Here is a 13127-nt window from a genome sequence, read left to right as displayed (position 1 = left end):
AAACCCTACTAACGCGCCTGTCACAAAATAAATAAATATTTTCGACAATATTTAAAGTGGATTTTTGTTATTTTTTTCCCAGTTGCTACACAAAGTCAAAGTCATGATAGCCTTTTATTCAGGGTTCACCATTAAAGTAATAATGGTGAAAAAGTTTCTCTGCAACCCACGGTGCAATACAGAATATGGTATATAGGTTAAAGAAACATATATATAGGCCTATATATATTTATATGCAGAGAAGTTGCCAAATAATTCTATATTTGGAGATTAACTAAGAACTTTAAACTTCACTTTGTATGATTTTATGCACCTCTTTTGCTGCCTATAATTCACAAGTTCAAATGTAGATTTTACTTATTGTTATATGAGTTTGAACTATTACAAATGTTTCTAATGACAATGTTATTACAAATCATAATGTAATTGTGGTTATATATCTATGGTATAAGCATCGCAGCCATGTTTCATTATTCAATTTGAATCAGTTTATTTGTCCCCAAAGGGCAATCAAAAGGTATTATAAATAATAAATTGTTTTATTAAAAATAATTATACTTCTTTGTTATTTTGTTGCTACTGCAGTTTTGACAGCAACACAAGTTTGTTCCTGTTCAGGCTTCAGACTTCCCACAAGCTCCCGCCCTCTTTCTTCCCTCAGACGACTCCTGCAGGCACAGATTTAAAGTTTGGGGTTTTAACCCCTTAGTCACATGACCTCGTCTGTCGGCCAATGGGAGGGCTCGGCTCAGATTTCAGCCCAGGAGGAGAGAGGGGAATGAAGAGGGAGGAAGAGAAAGAAGCACTAATCTGTGCTGATCAGGGTCTGGATAGCAGCATACACTCTGCCTGTACTGACAGCACTTCTTTACACTGTTTTTGGACTATCCGTGTTGTGTTTTTGGAATATTTGGATGGCACATTTTAAGGGGGGAAGGGTTGCTGTCCCTGGGTTAGGTCAAAGAGTTTGCTCTAGACCGGAGTGAGGAGCAGAGAAACTTTTCCCCTCATCTTTGCCTCCACAGGCGTTTCTTCACAGGGAGAATGGGGGCTGGAGCCATGACCATCTGTGTGAGTATAGAAGCTACAAAGCCTCAGTCGCTTCAAAAGACTTCCCATTAAAACTGTGATTCAGGGCCAAAGAATGCATAGCGGGACTGTGCTGTTCACTGTCAGCCTACTGCACACACTTCTTTTGTGATGGTGTGTTTGTGTGTGTGTGTGTGTGTGTGTGTGTGTGTGTGTGTGTGTGTGTGTGTGTGTGTGTGTGTGTGTGTGTGTGTGTGTGTGTGTGTGTTTCGAATGTTCTTGTAGACACAATTGGGTCCATTAAAAATGTCTAGGAGGGACAAATGTTTTCTCTTCTCAAACCTCTCCAAGCGTCCCCTCCCTAGATGAAACTCTGCTTATAAAAACATGGCCACAGGCTTCAAGATGAATACTTTCACTTGCAAACTAAACAGAGAAAGCAGATCCCTTGCCAGCATGGCACTACATTAAGTCTGCCATGCTTGTTTATACTGTATGTATAACATGGACAAACACACACTGTAACCTTCATGCTCCTGTAATTCCTTCCAAGTAATGGTCCAATGCTTCCATGAGGTCACTTTCCACAATACTTCCTGAATAGAAAAACGCCTTAACTAGGTTTGAAGGACTTTGACAGTCGTACTTCTGTGTACTTCTTCTAAACTACTTTCTTAGCGGTATACAGCTGTTGCTTTAGGTGCCTGTGGAGCTTTTGCTACCAGTTGCTTCCATGGCCACCCACATAGGGACAGAGGCAAGAGGGGGCGGAGAGAGGGGGAGGTGGAGGGCTGGGAAAGACAGGGCACATGCTTGGGCTTGCCATTCACTTCATAAGCAAGTTAAAGACACAGGAAGATGGCTGTGCCTGTTAGCAGTCTATTTGTGTTAAACCTTGTTAAGACCAGACTTGTTAACCCACTAAAGGCTAGACACCACAGGCAAAAACATGTTTCTCTCAAGCACTGGTCAGTTTCGAGGTTTTTGGCTATTTTGCTTCCGCAACAAGTTTTCAAAAATCTCAAATTCTAAAGCACCTACATCAACTGAACTTTTCATAATCATTCTTAGCACTATTCTGCAGGTTGTTAAAGAAGGATTTTTTCATATGTTGTTAATTGTCTGATTTATGATAAAAAAAATTCTTCATAACATGCCGAAAATGCATTTTTAAGACCTGACCTGTACCTGTTAATCATAAAATTAAAAATGCTTTATGTAAAAACTATATGTTGTAAAAATGAAATAAAGATTTTAACTCTGGCTTTATCCAACAATACGATAATCGTTTTAATGTAAGCAATTAACTGGCAAAGTTACATGATATCTATAAGTTACATGTTCTACCCTATTCACCTGCAGTGTCTAAACTGTACAAAAAGTCAGAAGAGATTCTTGACCTGACACCTGAAAATGTTCTTCTTAAGGGGAGAAGGAAGACTTAACAAAAGGCCATTAGTTTCAAGACTCTCTCAATACTCAACGACAATAGGGTTCTTTGTCACTGTCAGAGGATGCAGTGCGAGAACATTTTAGGGGTTTGGGGGAGGGACGCAGGAGACGGGGACTGTAGGGCTAATCAAAGCAGACTGTCCTGGTTAACAATACAGGCAAACGGGGTACAACCAGGATGTGTTTCCCTTTATTCTAGGCTACTCTGGTTCACACTGGCTTGTCAAGGCTAATTTTAAGAAAAACCTTTCAATTGACTTTAAAAACTTCTGAATTCTGAACTGAGTAGGTTCAGTGTGGTCGCTCAGATTGAGGAGTGTGATGTTACAATATTCTCAGTTTATAGTTATTTTCGCACCGACATTGAGGGGTGTGATGTTTTTATATACTTTGTTATTTTCACAGCGACGTAGTGACAGAAGCACAAGTGTGTGTTTTGACAAGGGAACCTGCTCACAGCACAGGGTTTTACATGTGTTTGAACTGTGAAGTGGGAGCACAGATGTGTGCGATATGGTGTCCTTTAAATTAAGTTTCAATTAGTTTTTCTACCAACTGTAGTTGCTTTGAATGTCAATTGCTGCCAGAAGTTTTCGCAATGTTATTAAAAAAAGAAAATATATCTAATATTTACTTTTTTTTTCTTATGTTTTGGTGCGGGATTTGTTGACTTTTTCATAGTAAATCAATTGATTTGGATATGTTAGTAATTTAGCTGAGGACATTAAATGCGAAGGGTCATTTGTGAAGTGTTGAATATTAACTTATAACAGGCGGATTCACATTGAAAAGTCAAATCTGTTTTGAATAGTTGTTGAATAGTCCATGTGACAAACGTACTGTAGACTTGTGTGTTTAAATTGAGAAAAAAACAGTGCTATTATGAAAATAATATCCGTTTTGATGCACAACTAGCAACCAAGAAAGAGGGTTGTATACTGTATGTGCGTGAGTGTGTAAATGGGCATGATAGTAAAGACAGATTTAAAGGACATCTGTTCAGGAAGGCCCATCGCAGCCAGACTCAGCTCAGACCGGCTTAACTCTCTAACACCTGCATGAGTAGTATACTACTACTAAGAGCCAGTTAGCTGCCAAATAAGGTTTCCAGTAGGACTAGGTACTATAAAACTGACTCTATAAATCTGTATTTAAAGAAAAACGTCCAAAAGTGTTATAATTTAACTATATCATAACATCGCATTCATCTTAAAAAAGTAGATACCCAGGATTAAGGACTATCTTTCTACTATCATATAGTCAAAACATATTCAAAGAATTCTGAACTTTCTTGGCTTTGTTTACATGCGATCCCGTTTTTCTTATTCAAACCTACCCAACCCTTTTATTTATACTCAGTACTGCTAACATCGTCTCAGACCAGAAGACCAAGCTGGTATATTATTATCATACAGTATGTACTGTATGTGAGTGCAGTTTAGCCCATAAACAAGGGCTCATGCATGAAGCATGAATCAAAACTCAAGTGCACTTAATTATCATGTCACATTCTTTAGCACAGCACAGGAAACAGTAGATGACATAGCTCCACTGAAACATTTCCTGTGCGATCTTCTCAGATGCATGTCGCATTCATGCTGCCAGAGCATCTGCCATGGGAAAAATCTTGTCTCCTTAGCCATCTGTGAGATGGGCTTAATCAGCGGATCTGAGTTTGGCATGAGCTTGTGGGCCTTCCCTCTGTCTAAACAAATGTCCACACACACATATTGAATATATTCACTATCCACATCTACAGTACATTGTGTTACTGTGTGGACCTCATCGTGACAAACTCCGAGGGGGCCTCTCATTTCTCCGTGTGGGTCACTTCACTCGCTTGAAGCAATGAACTCTGGACCAATAACAATATGTCACATGGGTTGGTCGTAGCTATGGCAACAAGAGAAAAAACTTGGAACACTGAATCTGAAGTACAGGAAGTCTTTTTTGCCTCCTCATCCAATGTCTGAATCCTGAATCTGGTTTGTGTGTTTCTTAACTCTCGTTCTCCTTTAGTCCTGCCTACACAAAGATACAAATGCAATTTGATGTAGTTAAATGTGGTAAACGAATCTGTTGTGTACATTTCTCTGTTTGATATTGGCTTGTAACATGGAGATTTTCCGTGTGCACTCAGTGTTTACAATGTGTGTGTGTGTGTGTGTGTGTGTGTGTGTGTGTGTGTGTGTGTGTGTGTGTGTGTGTGTGTGTGTGTGTGTGTGTGTGTGTGTGTGTGTGTGTGTGTGTGTTAAACAGTGCAACTACACACAGATATAGAGACGGCATGTGGCACTGTTTGCATTGACAGGTTATCAGATAAGACGTAGTTAACAGCTGGTGAATTAACGCTCTGCATATATGCTTAGTCTTTGGTTTACGACGTTTGTCCTCTGAGGGTGACTGGACTCAGCAGGGCAGTTCGAGCAGAGCGTAGGTGAAAAGCAAAAACGTTCATTTTGTGAACTACTGTAGGCTACTCAATACATTGTAGTTTTATTCAGTATTTGAAATTGTTCACACTACATTTAAGAAGGAACTTTTTACTGCCTACATTTAATGTAGCCATAGTTACAAGTTACTTGTAGAATATATTGTTTACATACAAAAACACATTGAAAATAAACGACTCAACAGCACATAAAGAAAGTGTGAAAAGAACTGCTACACTGTCATGTGAAATATTAGGTTTGTATTAAGTTAATGTAATTTAATATCATGCATGGTGTTTCATTAATATGGGTAATTAGCAGTTTTTAAATACTATGGAGATATTATGGAATTATATTAACTAGTTCTTCAGTGTGCAATATGACTTGTCACCATCACAGGCTATCTATTATTTCTATGAGGCACGGTTAGTTTGCATTTACTTAACATTTTACATTTTTATAACACTTTTTTTTAAATGATAATATTTTTAGTATATTTTATATTTCACTTCCTTTGTATTATTTGCTTTTGTTTCTGTAATTTCGAGCAACCTGGCTAATTCATTTCCTTCTGGATAAATCAAGTTCTACCTCATCCTTTCCTATGTCTTATCTTATCTTACCTGAACATATAGGCTACATGTGTCTCCCTGACGTGTGTCTATTTGCAGGTGTGTGTGTGTGTGTGTGTGTCACTCTGACATTGCCTTTAACCAAAGGTGTTGCGTGGTAACTTGATATTTGTCGTAGCAACACACACACCTAGCCCTTTCCTTTCTCTTCCTCACAGCTCTCAGCACAGCACACACTTCCCTCTTAATACATGGCTGCAGGAGGTGTGAATGCACGGACCTCACACTCACTCACACACACACTCACACACACACACACACACACACACACACACACACACACACACACACACACACACACTGTCTAACCTGATTCTCTTCTCCCATCAGCACAACAAGACAGCGGTGCAGGTGAAGGAAGACATGAAGAAGATGGTCCAGATGCCCATGCTGCGAGCCCGGACGGTGGCCTGCGAGGACACAAAGGTGTTTGGGGCGTCCCTGTTTGAGCTGCAGGAGAAAGGCCTGCTGCAGGACGGTGTACCCGTGGTGGTGCGGAGAATGGTGGAGCATCTACACAAGCATGGTGAGGGAAAAAAGGGTGTTAATGCTTTATCAACCTTCTTTAAAGGGACACTGTGTAACATTTTAAGTAATTCATTAGCTCAAATCAATATCCTCATTCATAAATATGTCCTCATTGGTGTAAAATCACCTCTGCCAATAATTGGAATTATCCTCCTGAGCGGAGAATTACAAATATTAATGTCACATTTTGTCCATTGAGCGGGCAAGTCGTATGGAGGAATCCATGTTTTTGGAATGTCATCAGGTGCATTGTTTAAAATAGAATTGTTCTTGTCCATGAAGGCCACTGTAGCTTCTGTTATTATTCAAAAGGGGTGGGGTTACCCAGGGAGCGTTGCATTCTAGAACTTTCTTGATGATGTCATATTACACAGTGTCCCTTTAAGATTTTATTTAAGAAATAATATTTTGTCTAAATCACTTTGACAAAATATTATAACACAGCCTAGGCTCTGTAAACACACAGCAAGGACAGTTAGCAGACTGTGAGGAGATATTCACTAATTCTCTAATAATTAATCAGAGATATCACCATGATAATATGTTTTTTTTTATTCATTATTTTTAAGAGGTAAGGTACGGTATTGACCTTCTTGATTAATTCCTGCAGTTCTTCTATTCGACCACTAGATGTCAGTACAATAAAGTGGAAATCCCTCGTTGCTACTGAAACTACAAGCCTCTTATAATCATATACAGTAGATAGCATATTAATGTCAGTATATTGTATTATCAATGCATTTTTCACACTTCAAACTATTGCTAATGCTAAACGAATTAATAAGAACTTACATTGAAAGAAAACATATTAATCCATGAGCTACAAAACAAATCTTTAACCAATTCTAAACATTCTAATGGCCTCATATCACAAGAGTTTATTGAGAAAAATAGCCGTTTTTGGCTTGTTATATAATTGGGTAAAACTATTCATTACAACATGTTATCTAGTACCACCTCGTGGTCGCCATGGAGACCTACAACAACGGTAAATATGCATTAATTGGTGCTCATGTTTAATGACATAATACAAATGCTAATTGTCCATTAGCATTCTAACCATTGATATGAGTCACACATTCTAAGCTTACCATCACAGTACAGTAGCCTAGAGTCGAGGTAAGACTACACTATAATGTTACAGTAAGTGCTTTGGGTAAGGTTAGGGCAATAAGGATAATACAAGCTGAAATATTAGCATATATTCAGTCAAAAGGTTTACCTGTGTTTTTTTGGAATTTTTCAAAATGACAATGCAGCCAGAGAAGGCGCGCGAGGAGATTAGCAAGGTAGCAGTCTCGTACAGCCAGACACCATTACAGCTAGTAGTAGCAAGCAAGGTAGCCTACATGTTAGTCATTTATTTTTACCAGTGTTGGGAATAACGCCGTTTAAAATAACGGCGTTAGGTAACGCCGTTCTTTTTTCAGTAACGGGGTAATCTAACTAATTACTTTTTCCGTCGTTACAACGCCGTTATCGTTACTGAACGTTAAATGCGGTGCGTTACTATGAATTGATTGAATAAACTGTGTAATCCGAACGCACCCCTGGCTCCATACTACACAAACTGCTAGTGAGGAGACCGGTGTGTTTTATTCAGTGTGGATGACATTATAACTGTCAGTTAGCGCCGTCACGTCAGTCAGCCGGAGCGCCTGTTAAGTGAAGTTTCTTTTTCTTTCTCTCTCTGTTGTGTGAGCTTGCACGTTGCCGCACTAACCACCTATCAATCCACGGTTGAAACGTGCTCTCCCTGAGTTTGTTTGCATCACCCTTGTGAGTAAGTGCTTGGAGTTTCCCAATCTCTATAAATTATAATTTATGCACGTTATTAAACGGCCGCGATTCGCCAGTTGCAACAGCTGTTTAGCGTGTCATCACAAGCCGAATATTGCTATTGTTCTTTTCCTGGGATCTGTATGCTGCTGTGCATGTTAAAGAAGGAAATAAACAGGATAAATCCTCTCCTCCTCTCATCGTCTCATGCTTCATAGTCTGACGTTTTTGGCTGTTTTAGCCGACACCCCTGAAGTTAATCCAGTGATATTAGCAGATCAGCACGGTACATCCAGCAGTTTCCTCTACTACTTTTGTTGAGAACAAAATAGGCCTACTTGAAGTGCAGGATAGGCCTAAACCTCTTGCTGTCTGTTGATGTGCAATAAATATTGAAGGTTATGTAGCCTACAAGTAGGCCTACCTGTCTGTTCTACTCATTTCAACTGACTTGTGAAAACTGCTCAGAAAAATCCAAATTGACAACTTTTTTTTTTTTTTTTTTTACACTAGGCTAACGCAAATAGTTACTTTCCCTGGTAACTAATTACTTCTATTGTAAAGTAATTCAGTTACTAACTCAGTTACTTTTTGGAACAAGTAGTGAGTAACTATAACTAATTACTTTTTCAAAGTAACGTTCCCAACACTGATTTTTACCACCAAATATCTGTCAAATTAAATATAGGCTATAGCATAGGCTTAACATTTGTGTATCAAGCTGCATTATGTGTAACCTGACCTTCAAGGCATCATTGTAAAGTAGCCCAGGCCAAATTGAGATCTGAAAAACCCTCTAGTAGTCTATTTAATGGCAGTAACGCACACTAGACGAAATCAACAGCACGTTATATTGCGGTAAGTGATTACATTTTTTTTTCTTTTTATTAGCCTAATACATCTTTAAAAAAGCAAGGTTCCGGTAAACATGATTAAAGTTCATCAGTCAGTCCATTTAAATTAACTAACTTAACAAATGTACTAAATAAAATACAAATGCACGTTTGTAATATTAATTGATTAATACAAAATGTTCAAGTACAAACACAGAGGCTACAGACTTTGGCCTGATGGTGGTGACAGAGGATATCTGGTTGCTACATGAAAGGTCAAAGAAAAGGTCAGAAAAATACCCATTATTCATTATTTAGAGAGAAAACATATTCCTATCAAATTAAATGGAAATTTTGACAGTTAGTTTTTAATAACTGTTGATTTTCAACAACATCCCAGGAAGCAGCCAAAGACTGATACACTAAAATATTTTAGGCCTATGATAAAATGACTATGCTGAAGTAAGTTGATACATAGGCTGGCTCTTAATGAACTATTCCTTTAACAATAACTAGGCTAAATGTTGAGTCCTTGTCGCAGTGGTTGCAGGTTCGAATCCGGCCCGGGCCATTTACTGCATGTCATCCCCCTCTCTCTCTCCACATTTCCACTCTGCACCCTTCAACTGTTCAAACACCCTTATTAGTGAATGTAACCGTTCACAGTATTTCTCTGGGTTTCCCTGCAGCCTTGCAGCAGGAGGGTCTGTTCAGGGTGAATGGGAACGTGCGTGCTGTGGAGACCCTGAGACAGCGGCTGGACAGCGGGGAGCATGTGGACCTCGCCTCTGAATCTGATCTGTGTACGGTGGCCAGCTTGCTCAAAAAATTCCTAAGGGATTTGCCTGAGGGTCTTGTAGACTCCTCAGTCCAACAGGCGCTGATACAGCTCTACCAAGGTAAGAGAAAGTAGTCTGTGATTGTCAATGTGTCAACTCGTCCCAATTTATGTGTTTATTTTTACCAGCTGTGTCCTGCCAGCTCAAGTAGGTCAGATGCTTTGATTTTTACAACCATCATGTGATACCTATCCCCAAACAACTTCCCATATCCACAATTTGATTTATCCGCTCACAAGTGTTTTGAATGTATGGGTCACAAGTTCACAAATCTGATTGGATGATGAGCAAATCTATCTTTAGGTGCTGAAAATAACTATAAGCACCGCAGTCATCTGCCGCAGTTCATATAAAGGCACAAGTGTGTGTGTGTGTGTGTGTGTGTGTGTGTGTGTGTGTGTGTGTGTGTGTGTGTGTGTGTGTGTGTGTGTGTGTGTGTGTGTATGTTTGTGCGTGCATATGTGCGTGCGTGTGTGTGAGACAGAGAGAGTCAATCTAATGAGAAACGTGACGGATCTAATGTTTCTGGTAATAACCTTAGTCATAAAACAAAAGGTTAAATGAGTTCCTTGGCAGGTGGAGTGTCTGTGCACACTTCAACTCTCTTCCATCACTTGGTTTAATCTGTTTAATGGGAGAAGACTGGCTGCAGTATTCAACCCAATAAATATCAGACAATTTTTTACAGTCAATGGCCAAATGCTGCCTTAGAAAAACAGGTTGAAGAGTGCAAGACTTGGCCATTTGCTACTGAATTTTTTAGTTATGAAATTGGTTTGGCCTCCTCCTCGGTATTTGGGAAATACAGAATAATATGCATGATGAATGAACCGACAGGCATAAGAAGCTGCAGATTGATTAGTGGTATAAATGACAGTTCAGAATATAAAAATACACTTAGATTGACTAATATATTTGTGCAATCAATCAATTTAGCAATATTATCACATCTCAATGGTAGTAAGACCAGACCACAATTAAATATTTCAACAAACATATAAGCAAATCAAGCTTCATACCATTAGAGTAGAAGGCTTTGGTAGAAAGCTTTATAATTATTGTTTGGGTGTTGCTATCCTTAAAAGTTCATCATATTGTTTGTTGATTTATTGATTGGAAAATATTCAGTTACAGTTACTATTTTGATTAACAATCATTGCTTTTAAGTCAACACGTGAAAATCCACCAAAGAATTCAAATTAAAGTGCCTCGAATGTCCCAATTAAATGTTATTATAAACGTTAAATTTATAATAATTTTTTTTTTCTACCCCTTCTGAAAGAAAACGTACACAGCGGATTTGCATACACACACACACACACACACACACACACACACACACACACACACACACACACACACACACACACACACACACAAACACACACACACAAACACACTGCTCTACTTTCTCAGTCAGACTCACACACTGCACACCTTCTTACCCTGGCACACACCCACGTAGACGGACGCATGTACGCACAACGTCTGCGTCACTCATTCATTCTTTGGGGATCAGTCCCCATATCCGTTTATCCAACTTTGACCTAATTATGTATCCCAAGTAATAGCATCAACATATTTTCCGGCTCTTTGCTCTAATACTCACGTCTTACTAGTTACAACAACTGAAGATTAGATGTTACAGAGAGCCCGGCCGGTGGATGGAGCTATCACTGCTCGCTCCAAAGTACAGTTGGTTGTGTCACTCTTCCTTCACTTGTTCGTCATTGGATTGTGGATTAAAATAGTTGAGCTGAATACAAAAACAGTTGAGAAATGGCTCCTTTAAGCACAGGGGCATTTATCCACGTTTCTATCGAGTTTTTCCCCTTGGATTTTTTTCTGTGAAAAAAACTATTAAAATTCCTCTGTCAATAGAATGGCAGTTGATGAGCACAAACACAATACAGTTTGAGCAGAAGCATAGTCAATCTCAGAGCAAGCAGGAGCTATTTCAGCACAAGGACAGAGTTTGACCGACATAATTACAACTTCTGAATGTGATTTTGATAAATAATGCTATCAAAGTGAAAGACCAGACTTTTGAATAAAGATAGGGAAACTCCATACTATTACCTTAGACAATGATTAAAGTTTTTCTGAACACAAAACAACTGTGACTGTCATACAAATTAATATTATCTCAAAGGTTGGCCTGTTCTGAACTTCTGATGTCTTGTGTTGTGTGTCTGTAGAGGTTGGTGATGACGTGTCTTGGTCAGATATGAGAAACCTGCTCCAGCAGCTTCCAGACGTCCACCACCGTCTCCTCCGCTTCCTCTGTCACTTCCTCACACTGGTGGAGAGCAACCACGGGGAGAACCGTATGAACGCCTTCAACCTCGCCACTGTCTTCGGGCCCAGTGTCTTCCAGTGAGTTCAACCTTTTTTAAGGCACTGGTGTTACTGCTTTTGTCCAAAGGTGCCACTAGAATCAACAAAAACGACAAGTTCCTCATAGCTACTTTAAGGTCGATGTAGTCGAGCTGTAAAAAATATATATAGCCATGATGGGCCAATCTTACCATCACCATTTTCTTATTGCTATTTATAGTTTAACACCGTTGACCTGAATCATTTATTTTAATTTTTTATTCCTGGATACACTGCAACAAGCTGTAAACACGATATTGACATATTGTTATTGATATTATTGATATAAGAAGTTGATATGGTGAGTGTGTTAGCAAATAGTTGCCTGGAAACACATTGTTTGAGTTTGAGATTGCAGCTTGTGTTGAAGCAACAGCAAGAATAGTTATAGTAAAAACAATAACAAATCTTTGATTCACACTCAAGGGCACAGGAGGCAAGTTGACTTAACTTTACAAAACTAAACGTAATCTTGAAAATATTCCGTTTATCCAGGGCAACTTAACATGTTCATATCCTTGAAGAACATAACTGACATTCCTGAAAGTTTTGGTGTGTTTTTCTTCCTCATTGTGACCTTAACAAAACATGTTTTGTAAAGATAGGCAGGCGGATAGTTAAGGTGTCTAAAGCTGGGAGGTTCAATCATCTTTCCACAGTAGATCTGTTTAATGAGTCAGATATAAAACATTGGTTTCATGTGACGGCGCAGTAAGAAGGGTGGAGGGATTCCACTGTTCTGCCATGCACTGCCTATTGACTATGAAGTAAACTTTACCCCACAGACACTGCAGCTGTTTTCATAAATATTGTCAGCAGTTCAAGAATAAAGCTTCTTCGTAAGTTTAACTTATATATATATATATATATATAATATATAGAATAAATTATTTTGCCCGTATTTCCAAACATGAGAAAACATTTATGTATACTTACAAACACATTATCTGAAAGTATTGACATAAAAGTTTGAGACATGTTTTGGCACATGGCTGCTCTAAATTGATCCTGTATTGATCTCTCTCTCTCTCTCTCTCTCTCGCTCTCTCTCGCTCTCTCTCTCTCTCTCTCTCTCTCTCTCTCTCTCGCTCTCGCTCTCTCTCTCTCTCTCTCGCTCTCTCTCTCTCAATATTCGGCCAGCAGGTGGTGCTGCTGCTTATTTAGTGAAGATAAAAAAGATGCCTAATATAACCTTCTTTACCTTTTGTCAAACACTAAATCCGCTCT

General features: G+C 39.0%; 1 protein-coding gene across 3 annotated transcripts in view; it reads left to right on the top strand.

The window, feature by feature from the left end:
• The first annotated feature begins 864 nt into the window (after positions 1-864).
• Positions 865-13127, top strand: part of fam13a (family with sequence similarity 13 member A) — a 61506-nt gene continuing 49243 nt past the window's right edge. For 2 of the 3 annotated variants that reach the window (XM_080029251.1, XM_080029249.1), the window contains exons 1-4: positions 865-1071; positions 5876-6071; positions 9375-9584; positions 11723-11900. In XM_080029251.1, the coding sequence (XP_079885377.1) occupies positions 1045-1071; positions 5876-6071; positions 9375-9584; positions 11723-11900 (611 nt within the window). In that variant the 5' untranslated portion in view covers positions 865-1044. The remainder of the gene's footprint in view (positions 1072-5875; positions 6072-9374; positions 9585-11722; positions 11901-13127) is intronic. The other variant, XM_080029250.1, reaches the window with a different exon arrangement.

This window comes from Ammodytes marinus (assembly GCF_949987685.1).
Source record: "Ammodytes marinus genome assembly, chromosome: 6".
In the NCBI taxonomy this organism is placed as follows: Eukaryota; Metazoa; Chordata; class Actinopteri; order Uranoscopiformes; family Ammodytidae; genus Ammodytes; species Ammodytes marinus.
Note: the sequence above shows the minus strand (reverse complement) of the source record. Positions and strands in the feature narration are given on the sequence as shown.